Source organism: Desmodus rotundus, chromosome 8 (assembly GCF_022682495.2).
Source record: "Desmodus rotundus isolate HL8 chromosome 8, HLdesRot8A.1, whole genome shotgun sequence".
Lineage (NCBI taxonomy): Eukaryota > Metazoa > Chordata > Mammalia > Chiroptera > Phyllostomidae > Desmodus > Desmodus rotundus.
The window spans coordinates 124,126,651-124,147,555 of NC_071394.1; the positions used below are offsets into that span (position 1 = coordinate 124,126,651).

The window sequence follows — 20,905 nt, forward strand, 5'->3', positions numbered from 1 at the left end:
GCTTTGCAGATCAGAAAAATGAGACTCAGAGAGGTAAAGGACCTTGCCCGAGGTCACACAGCTAGTGAACGTGTGTTGCCAAGAGGCCTCATTTCCATTCCCAGAGCTACTTATGTTTTTTATAGGCAGTGTTCTCGTTTGTCTCCAGGTGGGGCAGAATGGTTTCTGCTCTGATCCACTCCAAATGTCAAGTCCAGGCTGGGCTCCATTGTGCCAGGGACACCTCCAGTGGGAAACATTCTCACTTTCTCTTTGCTTCCTAGGTGATCTTCGAGGCCTTGCACAACCTGGAGCCCCGTGGCTACGTCGTGGGCTGGATTATTGCCATCAGTTTGCTGGTGGGGATCCTCATCTTCCTGCTGCTAGCTGTGCTGCTCTGGAAGGTGAGTGTGGCAATTGCGGGTCCCCAAGGAGGTCCCCATCTGTGGCCCAGCCCACCCTGCCTCAGCAGGGCTAGATCCCCTTGGAGAGGATTCCTGTTGGAACTTCCTTCCTAGTGCAGGTACAGCAGAGGGATGGTGGCGTCCCCTTCAGGCAGCGAACAGAATCCTGGCTCCTTTTGAGGTCATTTACAGCTAGGGATTGGACCACTTGAGGGAAAAGCAAAAAGCTTACTCTCGTTTTTTCTGGCCTTCCCACCAGTCCTAAGGTAGGATGGTGGGAACCTAATGTCAGAACAGGAGCATGGGGAGTAACAGCTGGGACTCAGGTGGTTTACCATTTACTTGGGGGGAAAAAACAAGAGAAGGAACTACAGAGCAACTCGAGGTTCCTTTCCCATGTGGAATAAGAGAAAGATTTCTGCCCAGACAGCTTGGTAACTGAGATGGGCTACAAGTCCCGAGTCCTGCCTGGGTAGCTACATCGTAGCCTAAAGTCCTCCAAACCCACAGCGGTGCATAATGGGACCAGGAATACCTTCTCACCCTTTGTGTCTTGCTTCTTGTCACTTCCTCAAGGACAAAGGGGTGTCCTCACTCCCAAGTGTACGATGCTTTCACTGCCTCACTCTCCTTTTCACTCTCCTCTCAGAGGTCTGGAGTCCTTTTATTGGGTTGGCAAAAAAATCTATGACTTTTTTTTCTGGAAAAAGACAAATTTTTCATTTCACCAGTAACTTTATTGATTTGGATATTTTGAGTATATAGGCTCTCTCCCACTATTGACCTCTAGAGGGTAGAGGCCAGGGCTGCTGCTAAACATCTTCCAGTGCATGAGACAGCCCACAGCAAAGAATTATTTGCCCAAAATGTCAATAGTACCAAGAAACTTCATAAACCACTTTTGACACATCCGATCCGTCACATCACTTGCCCCATACACTGCACAGATCTTTTCTGCATTTCGGGTGCATTGTTGTTTCTTGAAATAATAAAGTGTAGCATGCCAAAAATGTTCCATATCTTATTCCATCTTCAATGTTAAAATGGCTGCACAAACATTCACCAATTTGGTAAGTTTCTTGTAAATGCACGCTGATACGACAGTCTAACAAAATTGTTTTGAATGAAGTTCAAGACAACTAAACACTACTAGAGCCATCGTATGGAAAAAAACCAAATGAACTTTTTGGCCAACCCGATACTTCAGAGCCTCTGTAGTCACCAGTAGTGGTGTCAGGCGTTATCTTTTGAAGGTCTGCCTCCCCCACCAAACAGCGATGTTCCTGGTGAGCAGGGCCCATGTCTGTTCTTGTTCCCACGGTGTCCCAGCTCCCAGAAGGGCTCCCGGCACCGTCGCTGGGACCCCTGACACCAATGCCCTGCTTTCCCAGTGCCCCAGCTTTCAGGCACAGGTGGCAACAGCTTCTCACGTTGTCGTGAATGGATGCTTTAATTAGTTTCTCTGGGATTACAAAATAATTTGTGTTGATTGATAAAACCTGATAACATAGCAATAAGGGAGAAAGCGTTGTGAAATGCTCAGGAGTCCACATCCCAGAAGTAACCACGGCGAGTAGTGTAGTCTCTTCTTGACCTTTTTTCCTGCAAAATAGACGTAGACCAGACACTCTTCTGGCATTTACTTCTTTTTGAGTAGTATGTTAACTTTTCCAGTAACATACTTGATATATTTTCAGGTGTAGTAGCTCTAAAATTAAAGCATTGTTTTAATTATTCATCTCAAAAAGTATAATAAATACACTTTTATCCAAGAAATCTAGAAACACAGAAAAGTGAGTGTTTTTCTTGTACATTTTTCAGACTGACAGTTGGACTGATTGCTTTAAATCTAGAGATACTTCACCTGAAAAAGTGTCCGGAAGTTAAAGAAAAGCATGTTGAGCACCTTACTGAAATTAAGTTTCCCCATGTCCCGTGCCTTTCAGACACCCGGCGTGCTGCTTGGCAGCCTGGTTTCCCATGTACTGGAAGACCAGCTTCCAGCACTGCCTAAGGCTGCAGAGGGCGGGCGGATTACCCATCCAGCCCTCTGACATTGGGATTTAGATGGCTTCTGGGTTCACACTTCTTTCAGCAGCCATAGTGACTATCCTTGGAGCCAAATATTTGCACAAATCCCTGATTATGTGCTTAAGATGAAATCCTAGAAATGGAATTACCGACTCAAAAGAAATGCATAGTTTAAGCCATGCATTACACATTGCCAATTGCCCTGCAGAAAGGTTGCACCAACTCGCCCGCCCTCAAGCACCCAATTTCCTGTGTATTTGCTGGGAGTGGATATTACCTTTAAAAAAAAAATCTGCCAATTTGTTGTTTGTTTAAACAGCGTGGCCAGATAGATTCTTAATTCTCCATTTTCTCCGACTCCTTCCTGCCGAGACAGCCTCTGGTCTGTGGGTGGAGAACAAAGCCAGCTCAGTGTTTGAGATCTGAAAAGACAGTAAGGGCTTCGGGGAGTGTGTGTGTGCGTGTGTGTGTTCCTTCCTTCCTTCCTTCTGCCTTTGAGATGAGAGGAAATGGCATCCTCCACGACTGGGTGCGTGGGACGAGACGGGGACACAGAGTGGGGAGTGCAGTGGCCATGCACCACTGTCTGTCATGGCATGAATCCCTCCTGCTGGCCACCCCACTGGGCTCTGCCCTCGGGGGTATCCCATCTCCCCAGCACATGCTTTCACCCGCCATCTGCTTAGCTTTGCTTTTGTTGTGTTTGATCAAAGAATGTGGTTGCTGGAGGTGGCTGTCGTGGGGTAGCTAAGACCCTGGGGTCACCCAGCTGTGCGTGATGCTGAGAGCCAGGACCCATGAAGGCCAGCATCACCCCCTGACATGGACTGGGGAAGAAAGCAGAGTGGTGGCAGGCAGGGGGCCTCAACCCAGGCAAGGCCTTGCCATGATTAAAGAGGTGGAATAAAAGGATCTAAAACCGCTTTGAGAAAGCTGTTGAATGACGCTGTGTGGGTCACAGAGCTTTGCTCAATGTCCAAGAGCAGCTCATTTCAACTCATATCTACTGAACACTTGCCTTGAACCAAACCCTGCGCCAGGTGTGCGATGCATCGTGATCGTGGCTCTTCCTGCCCTGGAATGCCTCCCCATCAAGCACATACACCTGTAAAGGTAAAACTGAGGGCTGCGCAGCAGTGTCTCTGGACTCTGAGAGAAAGACCCCATCAACCTGCCCCACCACAGGGCGGAGAAGAGGCCATCGAGTACAGTGAGGTTGAGGAGGACGCAGGCTGTGCTGGCGGGCAGCTGCAGACTGGCATCCTGGCTCTCGCACCTGCCAGCTGTGTGGCCTTGGGAGAACTGCTTACCCTCTGCAACCCTCAGTTTCCTCCTCTGTGAAAGGTGACATCCAGTTTGAAGCGTAGAGGTAATGCAGGCAACTCTCAGCACTGCACGTGACACATGGACGCCACCTGTGAAAGTCCGAGGACGTTCCACAAAGGAGGTGTCACGCAAGTCTGACCCCGGGTTTGGTCTGACTGTTACAGGCAAGGAAGGGCAGCCAGGTGGACTTTCTGTATGGAGGGAGTGAGAAAATCAGCAGGCTTTGTGGGACCCCCCTGGTGCGGTGGCAGTCAATGACCCACAGTGAGATCACCTTTCTCGGCTGTGGCGGGGCCTCCTGATCAGGAGCAAGGGGAAGCACGGGGCTCTGTCAGTAGAGGGGTGGCGTGGCCACGTCTGTTTGACAGGGGAGAGCTGGGAACAGGGTGAAGATGAGGGCCATCTCCACGGGTGGAAAGGAGGGGACCGAGTTGGAAGAGGCAGGGTTTGTTGACTGGCTGGACTTGAGAGGTCAGGAAGGAAAAAGTATCAGTCTCTTGCTGTTTTTAGATTAGACAATGAATGGTTTCCCTTAAGCAGGGTGAGGAAGGCGAAGCTGGAAGGTGTTTTGGAGGAGGAGGAGATTAGTGTTGGGCTCTCTGAGTGTGGCTGCCGCCAGGAGACCTGACGGGACATGACTCGCGCCCAGGCATCCTCACCTAGCAGAGGGAAGGTCGATGGAAGGGCATTCCGATCACCTCACCAGCCTGGGCAGTTTTCCCTTTGGTTTCCAGGGCTGAACATGCTTATCTCGGGCATCACGAAGGCCTTTTTTCCAGTTGCAAGAAAACAAAACAAAACAAAGCAAAACAAAAACAGAAAGCTATCCATAGCCACTTTGGCAAGAGAGAGAACGTGTGTGTTCAGACCCAGAAAATGTCCACAAACCGAAGCAGGCGTTCTCCCTCCTCCCCTTGCTCCCTTGGCCCCACGCGCCTGCATCATTTTCTCCTTGCTTTCAGACACGCGGGAGGAAGTGGTTGCTCCAGCTGCCTCTGTTCCCCAGTTCTGCAAGTCTGGAAGACAGAACCTGATTGGTTAGCTGAAGCCAAATGTCTACTCCTGTCACGGGTGGCTAAGGGCAGGGAGTTGGCTGGGAGAGACTCTGACTGGGCCAGTTTGGGTCCCATGTCTCCCACTAATCCAAACAGCTGAGACTAGGAGAGAAGAAAGATGCAAGATAGCGATTTTAGGGTGATGGTGGGATGGGGATGAATCCCAGAAAAGAAGGAAATTAGGCAGATACCCCAAAGAGATTCACTCCAGCATGGTTGCATGGCAGTTAGTGGTGCTGAGGCTTACATTGCAGGGTTTTAGATTACCGGTTAGCTATGGCTGCATAACAAACTGGCCCCAAATTGAGTGACTGTAAACAACCATTATGTCATATCTTACAAATGTGTAGGGCAGGAATTCAGGAAGGGTTTGGCTGGCCGATTCTTCTGTTCCACATGACATTGAGTGGGGTCACTTGGTAGCACTTACCTGGTGCCTGGTCTGGTCTGAGGAGTCTAAGACAGCTTTGCTCACATGCCTGACACTTTTGTGGGGACAGCTGGGAGCTGAGCTCAGCTAAGCCCCTCTGGCTCACCATGTAAACTCAGGGCCTCTCCATGTAGCCCTCCCAGCAGAGCGGTCTGACTGTTTCATGGTAAACACTGCCAGTTCTCTTAAAGACCGGCCCAGAACTGGCACGGCATCACTGCACCAGTCTGGGCTGGTCAAAGCACTCTCCTGCCAGCCTAAAGTCAAGGAGGGGGAAACAGACTCTGCCTGTGAGTGGGAGGAGTGGCAAAGGGTTTGTGGCCATCTTTTATCTGCCCCATTTATGCTCTTCAGAAATACAGGCAAAACCCTAATCTTTTCTTTAAAGGTCACTATTGTTGTTCGAAAGTAGACAAAAACCTCATCTCTCTTCCATAACGTCATAGATGAAATCACAGCTGAGCTCCTTCAGGGAAAAGGAACCAAAAGAGTAAGCCCTGGCCCAACGTCCATGAATGCACTCCCCTTCAGAGTGGATGGTCTCTTCAGGCAAAGCGACATGCCTAGGGGGCTCGGCAGAAGCAGTTACTTTGGGAAAAACTCTTTCTTAAATGGCTAACTATGATGACTTCAGAGGAGGTTGAAAAGGGTAAATGAAATGTAGAATTACTTGGAAGACCTACCTATTTCTAAAACTTCAACTACAGGCCTCTTGTCAACTCTGATTTCTGTGTCTGTAACCTAAAAATGATTCATTACTAGGGACTGGAGATCCAGCATCACATGGACAGCCCCGGGCATGGAAACCTGTTGATTATGGGCCTGAAGTCTAACCCATTACAGACTTATGTGGGAGGTCTTAATACTTCTAGCTTCTCACCATAGTTCATACATAATTCCCTCTGATCCTTCCGAGAGGGAAGCAATGGGTAGTACCTCATTGCCACTGCCGACCAGGACACACGTCATTCCCTAGGGCCTCTGAAGACAGGTAAGTAATTTCAAGTCCTCTTCCCTTCCGTGAGCCACATCTCTTGGAGTTCCCTTTACAATGGCTCCTGCTGTTGCTGCCTGTGGTTGCTTGCTACCACCTTCAGAGCTCATGAGCCAAAAATGGTTGTTCCCCAAACTGTGTCCCATATACACAAAGTCTGGGATGATGTGGAAAGCAGAACAGAGCCGCCAGCTGTGCTGATGTGTTCTCTGTGCCGCGCCAGCCTACGGGTCAGCACGCTTTACACTTGCAAGATGGCTGGTGCCCTCATTCTGCAAACAGTATTGGGTCCCTAGTAGCGGGTAGGCTCTGGGCAAAGGGACAGAGGTAGACCACACAGCCTTCACTCTGTCTTGAAGACCTCTGGGAAAAGCAGTTAAGTGAACAGAGATGATGGCTGAGCCCTGAGAGGTGAGCAGGACCTGGTGGGTGAGGAGCCTGAGCCACCAGCTGCCGGCCCTTCCTGATGTCACTGCGGTGCTACTAACATGTCCATCATCCACTGTTGATCTAAAATACAAACCCCTTCTGGGGTCACCAGTGCCTTTCCCAGAGGGAACTCTAGGCTCCCTGCCTCCTCTCCCTCTGACTCAGAGCAGACCCCAGCGTCTTCCAGAAGGTTCCCCCACTGGCATCTCAGCCCCTCTCTCATGCCTGGCGGCAGCAGGCCTTGGCCCCAGTGCAAAATCCACAACAAGGGCCTCGAGCTAACCAGACCCCTCTTCAAATACTGAAATGGATCCCAATCAGCTTGCCCAGAGCCGGGACGTTCGCAGACACTGGGAGCCATAATTTAAACTTCATGTGCGAGGATTTCAGTAGTCTGCCAAACCACCATGCAGGAAGAAAACTTTGAAATACAAAACTCTTTTAAGGGAGAAAAATCCAAATGAGTCCCCTCTCCTTCCCCTTAGCTCCTGACGGGGTCTGCAGTGGGCTGGGCTTGGTGCCTCTTCCAGAAAATCATAAAGGCCTGTTTATAGGAGAAACTTTCGTTGTTCAGGGGTACGTAGGAGTGACAGCTTCATCTATGACTTGCACCTTTCAGAAGGGCTTTCAACCCATTAAGCCAGCCTTTTGACTCTAGTGGTAAGAGAATGAAGATGCTGGGATGTCTTTCATTTAGAAGAAAAAGCCTCGCTAGGGGCCCCAGGCAGCTCTCTCCCTCCCCGGCCCCTTGTGTGGTTTGCCAAAACCCACAGGCCACCACTCAGAGGAGAGAAACAATGCATCCTCCATTCTCCTCTCTCCTGTTTGGCCCCCGTGCCAACAGAGAAGACTTGAAGCAGAGGGCAGTGCCGTGGCCTCACCAACCCTGTGACCAGTCCCTCCCTGTGCCTCCAGCGTCCAGGACCTGCTGGCTCCTCCCTTTCGCCAGCAGAGAAGAGGCAGGCTGCAGAGCCTGTCAGCTGCCCTCAGAACCAGGACTGCCTCAAACCTCAGCTGGAGCTGTTCCAAGAGCCTGCTGCTTTTGAGCTGGCTTTGGGCTCCTGGTTTTTATTTGAGAGCATTACTGCTGACCTCCAGCAGAAACACTTAAGAAAATAAATCTTTGAAATGGCTCGGAGAATGTGCAAGGTTTGGCAGCCCCTCCGGGGGTCACTGGGGTTATCACCTTTCCTCCAACTAGGCTGGGGAAGCCATCCTTGCTTCTCCAAAGGAAGAGGGGGGGAAAGCATAGATACTCATACACCCATCACACTGTCTCAATTAAAACCATGTGCTAGAGACACTTGGTGGGGGCTTATTTATGTTTGGAAGTAAATATTGGGCTGATGCTGCATGATTAACATCTCGAGACAGAGACACGCTATGTAAATAGCGAAGAAACTAAAGAGACCCATAAACACGAGGTCCTCAGCTCATCCCAAGAAGGAGTGTGTGCAAAGTCCTTGGAATAGCTGCCCAGGAGGTGACATGAAGGCCAGGGAAGGTGGGAGTGGGGGTCTTCTAGGAGCCCAGATGCCATGGAGTCCAGGCCAGTCTCCCACTCACCCCAAAATACACTGGGAAGGAAGAAGCTGGGGCTGCAGGCTGCAGATCCCAGAACTCAGTCAGGCCGTATTTCCTCTTAGGCCGCATGCCTCCCTAATTAGGGCTACTTAGAGGAAATCTGCTGTTTCTCTAGAAGTTTTCTGGCAGCTTTTGGATACAAGTTCCTCAGAAAATGGGGTGAGTCTGTCAAGAGGCTCAGGGAGCTCTTGCTTTTGGGGGGCTGTAGGACCTTCACAGACAAAAAGCCAGGAAGCTTTTAGCGGAGCAACGCTTGGCTTGCATCTCACCTCCTCTAGGGTTTCCATGAGTGTTTCCTCTGCTACAGACAGAACAGTTATAAACAGAGCCTTTTGCCCCTCAAGTGGCAAAGGAATCCCTGGAAGGTTCCAGAAAAAGTGCAGGAAAACATTGACTCCACTAGATTGGAATTGTCGGGCTGCTGAGGGTCCAGCTTATACTCAGCGCTAATCATTTCCCAGCATGCTCAGGTGAGAGCCCAGCTAGCAGCAGAAACATAGGATTGTAGGCACCCAGCACTTCTCAAAGGTCCTCTGCAGCGTAACCACATGCAGTAACGAGAGTGGGAGTGTGTGCCTAAGGAAGGCCTGCTGCAGGAGAGAAATGTCTTTACAGTCTTGATTTATCTTAATTTTTAAAAACTTTATAAGTCTTTATAATATATTCATCGTTTAAAAGACAAGTTGAAAATTCAGCTTTCAAAAAATTTCCAAAATCTATTGGAGGGCAGCTGAGACCGGGCAAGGACTCTGTGCCTGTCCCTTCTTAGTGTGAGTCCCGAGTACACAGCTGTGTGCCCCACGGGCTGCCATCCCAAGTTGGCTTTGCGGGCCAACAGAAAAAGCCGTCATTGTGTTTCATGGCTGGAAGAGGTCTAAGAATGTCATTGGTCTCTCAGGCAGAGACAAAGACACTGAGGGTCAGAACGAGCAAATGACCTGTCCTTGATGGCCCAAGGGGTAGTTATTGGAGCGTGAGCAGTAATGGACTCTGGGCTCCCCACGCCACGTCTCTTACCTGTACAGCTCCTCTGAGTAGTTCCAGCGGCACGGAGCAGGCCTAGCGTAACACAGTTGTGTGGGGGGCCATTGTTTGGTAAACTCACAGCCTGGGCTTTGGGCTCTGTAACAAAAGCCAAAACCAGGCTCTAAGCAAAAGCACAAAGGTGATCGTCTCTTTTTCTGAAATAGAATTAGTTTGGTCATGTAAGAAGGACAGTGAGTTTGAGAAACACCACTGGACTACCCGGCACCTTCGTGCGAACTAGTACACAGAGCCCCTTCCTCCAGAAGCTCGACTTCCATCTGTCCAGAATTCAGAGAATCCACTGATTTCCTTAGAAAAAAGACACTCTACTGACATCTGCTGGAAAACAGCTGAAATAAATTTACACGTCTATATCTTCCATGTGAGCGGCAACCCCCACCCAACACACACTTATTGCAGGGCGCAGCCCGCGCTACTGCGCCCAGCACTCCCTAGCCTTGAGCGCGGACTGTTTTAAGAAACCGTGTTTGGATCCAAAGAAGGACAAATGTCAGGGACAGCTCCATCCTTCCATCTGGGAGCATACCGAGATCGTACTGGGAACAGGGCGCTCGAGCCCTTGCAGGGCTAGAGTGGGGCACAGAGCCAGCCAGGCTGTGTCCGGGAGTGGCTGGAAGTCACTGCCAAGGCGGGGAGGGGGCGACTGTAGGACTAATGCTGACGCCGCTCCATGGGAAAGAAAGCTTGCTTCCGGGTGCCGGCGGGAGATGATACATGTAGAACATGAGCACACGTGCGAGTGAGTCCGGGTGCTCTAAATCCTCGCTAGATTTTTTGTGCACTCTGTGTCAAATCTTCACACCAGTATAGCTAGGAGAAAGTGAGCCATGTCCTTCCTGGAGATGAACAAGGAAAGTCTGTTCAGCAGGACAAGGCACAGTGATGCCCTTTATATCTAGAGCACTGTCGGCTGACGCTCTGCCACCCTTCCCGTGGCCGTTCATTCATTCAGTGCGTCAGACAAGGAAAAAAGGAGCCCTGTATCAGTTAACTCATGCTGCACAATAAACTGCCCCAGACTCTAGTGGCTCAAAAGCAACAACCACCTATACAGGCTCACAACTCTGTGGGCTGGACTGAGTTTAACAGGGTGAGCCCACACCTGCAGGCCATTGCGCGTTGGCTGGCGGAGGGGGCCCCCAGTGGGCTAGACCGAACGCATTCGCGGGGCCCGGCAGGATCCCGAGAAAGTGAGCAGCAATGTGCAAGGCCTCTCGAGGCCTAAGTGTGGAACCGACACAGCATCTCCTCCATGGCATCCAGTCGTCAAAGCAAGTCACAGTGCAGATTTGCAGATTTGAGCCACGTGGCCCAGAGCATGGTTCCAGGGGGAATGGAGAATTGTAGGCACCTCTGCAGTTTATCACTGATGCCGAATACAGGTGAGGTGCTGAGCTCTGGGGACAGAAAACACAAGTCCTGCCTTCAAAGAGTTGTAAGACAAGTGCGAAAGATGAGGAGGGAGCAGCCCACAGTCAGAACTGTGCTTGATTAGTGCGGCAGCAGAGAGATGTTACTTGTCTGGAATCGAGAGTGAGTAAACTGAGATTACCGAAACGTGACGCCGTCGGCGGGCAGAGTCCTGTGCTAAAGAATCTCGTTTCCATATTGCTTCCAGACCTATTTTCATGATTATGTTCTCTTCAGTGCAGAAGAGGCACAGGACATTTTTCCCCATCAACTGTCGTTGTCTTTAAATAACAGTACTTCAAGCAGTAACTTCTTAGACAAACATTTCCATTGCATCTTGGGTTGCTTTTCCGGCCTTCTGTGGCTGTGCTTGGAGGGCCCTGACAGGACCTTTTTCTGATTACCCAGAACCTTCAGGCCAAGCCCCTCTCTACTGCCCTTGCTGAGGGTGGATGGCGGTAGGAATTGGAGGACAGAAGAGTGTACGTGTGAGGGTGTCAGAAGGTGGAGGTCTGACAGATGCTGACTGATGCTGCTGAGAAGAAGCCTCCATGGCTGAAAACACCAGACACTCAGCGTCTGCTCACAACCCTGGCCATGAGGAGTGAAGCCCGCAATACAGGCCCCTTGGCAGTTGTGTTTAGGAAACTTCTATGCCTTCCCAGCCATTCAAATGGCACCACCTCACTGACTCCACTCAGTGAGTCCTCAGGAATTCCGTGGCGATGTGGGTGGAGATGTTTCCGGGCAGCTCTATTAATAGTTCTCAACTTTGGCTCAACCACTAAGCCCCCTTCTGGGGTTAGGAAGATGGTAGAGCAAGACAGTCCCTGACCCCAGGTGCTCTCCCTTCCTTGGGGAGCTCACCCCATCAGGTGACAGTGGATTCTTGGCTCATAAAGGAGCAGGAACACTAATGCATAGACCACAAAGAAGTTAGATGTGCCCAGGGGAGCTGGGGTTGCTTGATGATTCGCTTAGGGCAGGTTTATCTGGGCATTCGCTGTCGGCAGCAGACTGTAGCGACTGCTAGTCTTGAGCACGTTGAGACACGACCACGGGAACTGTCAGCTAGTGACAGCCTGGTGCCACCAACCTGCAGTGCAGCCGACCGCACGGCTGCGTCTGTCTGACTTCCTCTCTTCCAGGGAATTGACAGGAGGATTTGAGGGCAGGTCATTTGTTTGGAAGGTGATCTCGGGAAACACTGACCTGAGCAGGGAAGCAAGACAGGGGAGAGAAGGAATCCAAAAAAGGATGTGGCTCGCCAGATAGCCCGGCAGGCAAGTTCCAGCAGGAGACTCTGCAGGACGCGCACCTCAGGGTTATTGCTCCCAAGGGCAGAGGGAGCTGGGTGCACCCTGTCCAGGCAGCCCTTGCAGGAGGGATGTCTGAACTGAGAGACAGACACCACCTATGCTGGTGAGCAGAGGACAAGGGATGCCAGGTCGCCCTGAGCGTGGGAGAAGAGGTCGGCTTTGGGCCACAAAAAGTTGCTTAAATATCAGGCAGTATAGCACCTGCAATGACTGAGAAAAATAAAAACTCACCTACCATATGTGAAAAGCCCCAAGACCTAAGAGGGGAAGGTCTTTTCAGAACCAGGCTAAAGGAAGCTGCCCCCCTGGGTCAGGAAGAGGTGCCGGGTCTCAGGGGTGCGCTCCCAGCACGAGTTTCACAGGTTTGAGAGAGAGAACCAGAGGACAGCAAGGTAGAAGGCAGACCTGCAGACGCTGTCAAAAGCCTGTTATGTGAGAGCAGCAATTATTAAATTATTCCACAGTGGCTGATACCTCTCAGGATCCGAATAGGCTTATTCAAAGCCAAATAAGCTCAGGGAACAGCAAGCCCCTGCCTGGGTTTCCGAGATCCTTTTCTAAGGGTTTATTAGATTCCCTACTGTTCTATTGCACGTTGCAAATCTCTTAAAGAAAGAAAGAATACGGCATTTCCCAAACCTATTTGATCAGGAAACCCATTTTCCTCCCAAACACCTTGGGATCACTCTCTGTAACTAGGGTTCCCCAGCACAGAGTTTGGGGAACACTCACTCCTAAGATAGCCTGCAGGAAGTCCGTGCACTTTGAAAAGCGGCTCCACATCACACCCTTTCTCAGGCAGCTGAACCTGAGGAGTTTTCCAGGCCCTCCCAGCACCGTGAGTATAGGTCGGGCCGCCGCCTCCTCAGCCAGGCTGCCTTGCAGTACAAATGGCTGATCCTTCAGCATTTCTAACCTGGCTCCTCCTCTGTCTGCCTTTCAGATGGGCTTCTTTCGCCGAAGGTACAAAGAAATCATTGAGGCCGAGAAGAATCGGAAAGAGAACGAAGACGGTTGGGACTGGGTCCAGAAAAACCAGTGACCTGCCACGCCAGTCACGTGACCCAGCCCTTTCGCCTGTCGTCCCTGATCTTTGTATCTTCCATATTTGGAAGAAAGATTCTTCTCCAGATTTTTCGGAGGCCCCACTGATGCTGTTCTCGTCATTCTGTCAAGCCCAGGTGCCAACCTGAGGCAGCCAACCTTGGCCAGGTCACATGACTGGAGCCCACCACTTCCTTTTACAGATGAACTCTGAACTTGGGAAAGCGAGCTACAGAGCCGAGCAATATTTATGGATGCAACATGCGTGGTCGACCCTCAGGGGAAAACTGTTACCTAAAAGTATTTTTATAAATATAAGCCTTTTATACTGATTATGTCTTTATATTTGTATCAATGTTTTATTATTTCTATTAAATACTTATATAGTTCACTCAAGCACTGATATCTGGCCTAGAAACACATGTACATTCATAAAAATTTTAAAGGATAAAAATCTTACTGTTTTGTGGGACTTGCTGTTAAAATAGACTTGCAGATAAAATAATCTGAGGAAACCTCACACCATGAACCCACCAAACTCGCATGTAAACTGTGGCCATGGCAGGGCCCCTCCGACATTGCCCATCCTTATGGCCTGGAGTCAAGTTGGAAGTCATGTGCTAAAGAACTGGGTTTTTTCATATGTACCTGTCACTGGAAGATTCCCAACAGGAATTTGGATGGAAAGCTTGGTTCCCAGCAACAAGTCTGCTCTGCATCACCTCCACACAGCAGACATCTCGCCCCTCCTTCCAATTGGATTGGTAGAAGAAGGCTTGGAGCAACACCAGTTGGTCATCTGGTAAACCTCAGAAGGCATCTCATCCTGGACATCATGCGTCAGAGCCTACACCCACAAGGACTAAATCACTGACCACCAAGAGAAGACTTGTGTCTGAATGTCGTATGTGTTACCTTTGCATGGTCGTTTGAGTTTAGAAGTCTCCATTTCCCCATCACTTCTGCTGTCCTAGCTAATGGTAATTGTAGATTTCTTCCCAGAGGTGACCTCTCAACCTGTTCTTACTTTTTAAAATAGTGTCTTTGGTGGGGTTCCCAAGAAGCAGACCCCAAGGCAAGGATCTGCATGCAAGTAACTTATTAAGGAAGTGTTCCCAGGGGACAGCAGTATGAGAGTGAGGGAAGCCGGGCAGGGAACGGGAGGAAGCCAGGGAAGGGTTCCATATCCGGGAAGGTCCCATGGAGGGTAGCTTCAGCCTGATCCCACAGGGGAGCTCTGGAGAGTATCATGCATCTCAAGAGTTGTCCCAGCCTGAGGGAAGGGAGCTAAGCCTTCATATTCTTGCACCCCAGGGAGATGTAAACTTTACATTCTCAGTTCCTACTGGCAGAATGGCCCAATAGTTCAGGGTAAGTCTGCTAAAGGAGAGCTGCAGGTGCACCCCCCCCCCCAACCTGGGGAGGTATATAGAAATGATGCACGGGGATCTGGGCATAGCCGCAGCCTCCTCCCCTGCCCCCTGCAAGGTTGACTGCTGAGTTATGACTTTCAATATCCAAGCATTCTCTTTGGCAGTGTGTGTTAGCAATGCACTGTGCGGCCCAGTTTTGAGTGCATTGTGACTTTCTAAAAGGGCAATGAGATGATGGCAGTAGCGTGCTCAGCGCTGCACCTGGCCCCGCAGTGAACGCTCAATACCTGTTAGCAGCTATGGCTGCTGTTACCACTGCTGAATAACCATCCGATGAGGGAGAAACATGTGGCTCAGAGCAGGGTCTGACAAAGTCCTTCACGACTTACTACAGCCTGCTCCGGCCCCAGGTGCATTCAAATGGGAATTAAACAAGCGGAGGACAGAGTGGATTTTTTTAATGAAACCCCATCTGCAGTGTTCCTTTGATGGGCTTTTGTTCATTGCGTCATGTTGTCCTTTAATAAATCACTTAAAATTCTCAGGTGGTAGTCCTGGGCTGGCTCCACCAGTGGTTTGGCCAAATGCTTTTATAGCAGCTAACCAACCTCTTGGAGGGGGTGCAGACACATTGGTGGCAGTGTGGAAGGGTGACTCACAGGCTGATAGTGGCCAGCCAGAGGGTAAAGCCTCATTCCAAGGGGTGGGGTGCTCCTGGGGACAATGTCAGAGCTGATCTATTTGCTCCTGGATAGTAGACCCACGTGAGTAGCTACACTCCCAGGAGATCACTACAACTTCCCAAGGCAGTTGTAAGAAAATCATACTTGGCATCAGCAGGAGCAAATACTGGCAGCCATTCCAGGAACCTGTTTGTGAAGGATGGTGCCTCTGCTTGTCTGCTCCTGCCGAGGAGCAGGTGGGGCTGCAGGGACAGGGGAGTTACCCGCTCTGCACAGCGTTGCTAGAGGGAGAAGTCCAGCACAAGGCTAGCGCACGCCCCTGCCCCTTTGCAAAAATGATTTGCTAATGCTCAGTTGACCTGGGACCCAAGAGTTTGGAATATGTCCAGAGTGACCCCCAAACCTGTCACAAAGAAGAAACCGTGAAGTTTAGGAGCCAGGAGGCACTAGAAGTGAGTGGGTCCACTGGCCTTGTGACGACTGACAGGCCCACATCTGGAACCACTTACCCCTGAGGTCACTGAGGCTCTCCCAGTCAGTCCTTCCGGAAAATTCCATCAGCATCACCAGGAGTATTCTGAAGTCTGGTAAATGTAGAAAATCCAATAGAAAGTCCTTCACCAAGTCATGGGAAGCCTAGTCCTTGAGCCAAAGGCAAAGAGGTTAGAAACAAAACTTGCAGGCTTCCTGGAAACATTTGGGGCCCGTTTTCAATATGAAGCAAGTGGATCCTTCATGTGATACACGTGTTGTACGCTACCTGTTCATCCCTAACAGAGTAATGTTTTACAAGGTTATTCTCCTTTTTTTTTTTTTGTAAGGCATTATGCCCAGGTGAAGCAGTTATGCATAGGATACATATGAAGTATACATCTAGTGTGAAGGGTTATAACTTGAGTGAAATGGCCCTTTAGCAGACAAAAGGCAGAAAACAAGCGTCCTTTTGGAAATGCTCTAACAGATAGGGTTGTCAATCAATGTTCTTCCGATGTTCAGCACGTTGCGGGAGAAACGAACAAATCTCCCACGTGGTGCAATGCTTTACCGCACAACGATCTAGATTTCAGACTTTGTTAAGGTTTTGGTTTTCTTTTTCTAATGTGCATGGTGTGACTGGCAGAGTGAGTTTCAAAGCTTTAAGAGTGATTACTTGCATGGCAGGCACCCACCTAACTTCACTTCCAGAACGCGGCTGATACATTCATGTACATTTCCACTGAGTTTTGGCGGGAGGAATGTTCCTCCTCATGAAGTCACATGTTTTAAAGTCTATGCAGTCACTTCTAATTCACTTGCACTGTTTGGGGAATGCAGGTTTACAAAAATACATTTTGAATAAAAAAAATGGCTGCAAATGATTCAGGAGTTTGGTCTGAAATTTCTTTGCTAACGGCCCACGGGCTGCACACAGCTCAGGACGGCTATGAAGGCGACCCAACACAAAAGCATAAATTTGCTTAAAATATTATGAGATTTTTTTTTGTGGTTACATGTCACAATGTATTTAATGTGTGGCCAAGACAACTCTTCTTCTTCCAGTGTGGCCCAGAGACACCCAAAGGTCGGACACCCCTGTTACAGCATGTGGAACATGGAAATGTGCAGGTCCATGTAATAGTTTGTGAACAACCCACTAAACGTGGCTGAACTGTTCCTGACCTTTGGCCTCCGCTCATGGCCATCACCTTTTCTGTGCACCACCTACCTGCTCAGGGCCACACCTGAGACCTCGATCTGAAGGTAAATTAAATAGACTGCACTCCTCATTGCTAGTAGAGCGCTTTCCCACGCGTCCACCGGTCGGTCACTAAGCATTCTCGTTTTGGGGTCACTTTCTCACACGTTTACAAACACTGTGTTCTCTTAGAATTTTAATCTCTAGCATCTGTTCATTATGTCCCTGTTCTTACCTCAAATGTTGTTCACTTCTGTGTTTTTTCCTCTTCTTTTCTAGATGAGACCAACAAAGATAACACCTCTTTTATAGGTCTTTTTCAAGAATAAGTCTTTGGTTGTACCAACTGAGTCTTCTGGTTTTTGCTTTCTATTTCATTAATTACTACTGATCCTATTAAAACTTATTGTACTCCCCTATGGTTAAAATTCATGTACATATACACTGCACAGTATAGGGGGGGCATGAAAAGATACACACCAAGGGGTTAAAAAGGGTTGTCTTTAGTAGGTGGAATTGGCCATGTTTTTGCCTTGCTATTTGTTTAGTTTTGTTTTTACAAGCCTGAATTTTACCAGTGAGCATGTACGTCTTTTGTAACAATGAAGCATATGCAAATTAGTTTTTTAAGTAAAGATACATCTGGGAGAGCAGGAATGACTAAATCAAGAAAGATTCCAAGTTGTAAGTCTGGAAAGGAAGAGATTTGTTTGCAGCAGAGAGCAGTGGGGAGCCTGACACAGGGGACAGTGGTCCAGCAAGTAATTCCAAGCATTTCAATCCCAGATGCTTCCTGGTTTAACAAGACCCGCCACTATTACTAGTGCTAATTAAATGCGCTTCTCTAAGCTTGCCCAACCTGTTTCCCTAAGCCAGAAAAGGCCCTGACAAACTCAGAGGAATTGAAAGGTACAAAATTAAGAGGAAGAAAAATCACCAGTTAGTGAAGTCTTCCTCTATTCAATCAGGAGTTTTTCAGCCCACCAGATTACTTCTGCTCCTTAAAGTCTGTCTATTCATCAGGTTACTGCGCTTAGTAATACAATTAAGTGCTACTTAGCTCTCTGTCTACACCATCAGCCTGATTGGGAGCTACCCATCAGCAAAGCCTTCGGTCCCCGAGGTCGTGTTCATTCACTCAACGTCCAACTAAAGTGGGTATAGCATGGTATCTCCAGCTCTGCGCTGACCCGAGGCTGCTGCCAAATCTCCGCTTTGCCTCAAAGTCTAGTCTAGGTCACATTATACTTTATTTGATAGGATTCTTCTATAATTGAAAAAAAATCCTAAAAGGGCCCTTCCATGATCCCGTTCCTGGCTGTGGAACAGCCAAGCCTCACTCTCTAGGTCTCTCTAACATTTTGTGCTTAAACTAGCCAAAGTGTGTTCTGGTTTGATGCAACGGAGAGTCCTATCTGATCTACTGGCAACGGGAGTGACTGCAAACAATAGACCCTTATGAGATAGGGCCTGGACTTGTTATCCCATCTGGTGACGCCTGGAGGCAGTGCGGAGCCGTGAGGGGTTGGAGGGTGATGCTCCAGCAGCCCGATGCAGGGTCTCAAAGCACGGGCCTCCTACAATGAAGGCAAGCTTTGGGGAGAGATGTCAACCCTAGGGAAGGCATGAGGAAGGACTGTGGAGTCCGCTGGTTACTTCTACCACCCTGGACAACTTTATGAAAAAGAACAAGCAGCCCAAATTCTAAAATCTTGTTTCAAGGCATGATCGGGGAACAAGGGACTAGATGATGAGGCCAAAAGAATTTTCAGTTCATGCAGCCACAGAGCCGAGGTTGCCAAAAGTCAGGCTTGAAATCCTGTGGGTTGTCAAATTGTAAAATCCATTAAATTCAGATTATCGGATTCCAGTGTGAAATGCAGGGCATGGAAGAGGCACGCAGAAGAAACGCGTGGGACCCAAAAATTGCAGTGGGGACATGTGGGAGGTGCCATGAGTCTCCTCTACTTCTGTCTAATGAGGCCGTTGCTGCCCCGCTTGCAGACCCAAAAATAACAACGTAAGCACCTTGGCGGAGAAGCCTGTTTTCTATATGCCCCTCACCCCTTCAGTGCCTTCAGGTTTACAGGAAAAGTCCGACCTTCTTGGGGGTGAATCACACTGTCAAGCATAGAAGAGAAGGCTTTAGCCATCAGGAAAGGCCACAGAGTGAGGAGGGACCAGGGCCCAGCTCAGTTGTGCGGTGGGCACTGAGCGGGGCCAGCCACACAAAGCAGGTTGGAAGGCTGTGGGAGATGCTGCTTGGTCAACAAGTCAATGCAGAAGAGCACCCAATATGTTAGAACCCAAAGGCGGGAGATGCATACAACCTGAGCCAAGTTTGGGGATGAATTGGTCAGAAAACCAAGTAAAAGGGGAAGAAGACAGTTATTAATTTCAGGGGAAACAGAAGTTGAACAGCAAATGGAAACAGATGCGTCTGGCCTCTGGCTCCGCCTCCAGCTTTCGTGGTTGCTAAAGAAACTACTGGTAGTCCCAGCTCTCACTGTGAAGCGACCTAAATCAGCCCGTAAGTTTCTTGTGAGTTTGGGTGTGGGATGCATCCACCCAAGGCCTGGCACGGGGCCTTCCAGGGTAACACCCCCGCTCAGCAAACTGCAACAAGGCCGTGTAACCAGGGTTACTAACAATAACCCTAGACATAACCATGCAGATCATCCTACAGAGTGTTATGAGGTCGTGAAATCATACAGAGTGTTGCCTGTTCTGGGAGGACAGGGAAGGCTTCCCTAGGGAACGGGTGCTTGAGAAGAAGAAATAACTAGGTGGAAAAGGAAGGGAAAGCATTCCAGGCAGAGAGAACAGCACGTGCAAAACCTCGGGGCAGGCAGGAGACTAGATTGTTCAAGAAACTGGGAAAAGCCCACCAGTGGCCAGAGTGTGGGAGCCAAGGGGCACGGGGCTGAGGTGAGGCAAGGCCAGCAGGGCCAGGAACGCCGCCAGCAGGCGACCGAACGACAGCAGCCCACTGCCAGCTGCTAGAGGGGAAGGTGCAAGGCGAGGGCAGCAGCTGGCCATCGAGTCTGAATTACTCGGGAAGGAATCAAATAATCTGCTACTGGCTGTCCCCTGGTGGTTGGGACATGTCGGGCAGCATTCCACATTACGAATGCTTTAAAAGTATGTGAATATTTTTTGGCTATTTATGGGAACAGAACATTTAACTTCCTAAAACGTCAGTGAAGTCATGCTGAGAGGCAACAATAAGCAAGAAATTAAGTTCTGCAATTAGTGGGAGTAGTGGGAAAAGGGGAAAAAAGCCTCCTTTAAAAGAACGAGAACTACCTCAACCATAGTTTATAGAAGAAATGTTTTAATTGGACATTCATTTCAAGTCACAGAATTATGGGGAAACTGAGAATCATGATGAAGCAGAGAAAACGAACATAGTAAAATTGGGGCCGTTCGCTCGGCTTTCCAAAACTATGTCATTGTCAAGGACATTCACTCTTCCTTCATCCCCCCCCCCACCCATAACGATGGGTGAAATGCTGTTAAATCAGGAAGTATCCCTTGGTGACAGTTTCTCTACAATGTCATTGCAGTTCCTAGGAAAACCTTCATTTTAAATACATCTTACAAAGAAAACAGAGATATACTTTCAATTCTCAGCTGTTTATATTTTTGGCTGTTTAATATAGATTATTCCATGTGCATGTGTATAAGTATGAATGCTTAAATGTACGCTCTGAGCCCCTGAGCTGAAAACACTTCTCATTGTACTTAAGTCTCTTTACTCAGGTGGTTTATTCTAAAGTTTTCTGAAAATTAATATTGTTCTACTTTGACTATGTGACCTCGAGCCCTGACATACTGAATGAAACCCCAGTATTTTGCCTACCAGAAATGTTAACGTTTCTTATTACATAGACATCTGCAAGGATGTAAAACTGAATGGTTTGCTATTTACGTTTTTTGTGTGTGTGTGTGTGTTTTTAAGGAAGGTAGTAACTCCAAAGAAACGGTGGCTATTTCAGAAAAAAAAATTACCAACCAAAAAAGAACAAAACAAATTGAGTCATACATACATCCAAAATATTACCCACCACAGTATTAGTTCTAGTTATTAGTTATTAGTTATTCTTTGGGCCCCCCAATTTA

The 20,905-nt window shown here is 48.9% G+C and overlaps 1 protein-coding gene across 1 annotated transcript in view; it reads left to right on the forward strand.

Annotated features, from left to right (window-relative positions):
• ITGA9 (integrin subunit alpha 9) overlaps positions 1-16,466 on the forward strand; it is a 301,990-nt gene extending 285,524 nt beyond the window's left edge. Inside the window, exons 27-28 of the mRNA XM_053929726.2 lie at positions 264-383; positions 12,952-16,466. Of these exons, the coding sequence (XP_053785701.1) occupies positions 264-383; positions 12,952-13,050 (219 nt within the window). The 3' untranslated portion in view covers positions 13,051-16,466. The remainder of the gene's footprint in view (positions 1-263; positions 384-12,951) is intronic.
• Positions 16,467-20,905: the final 4,439 nt, after the last annotated feature.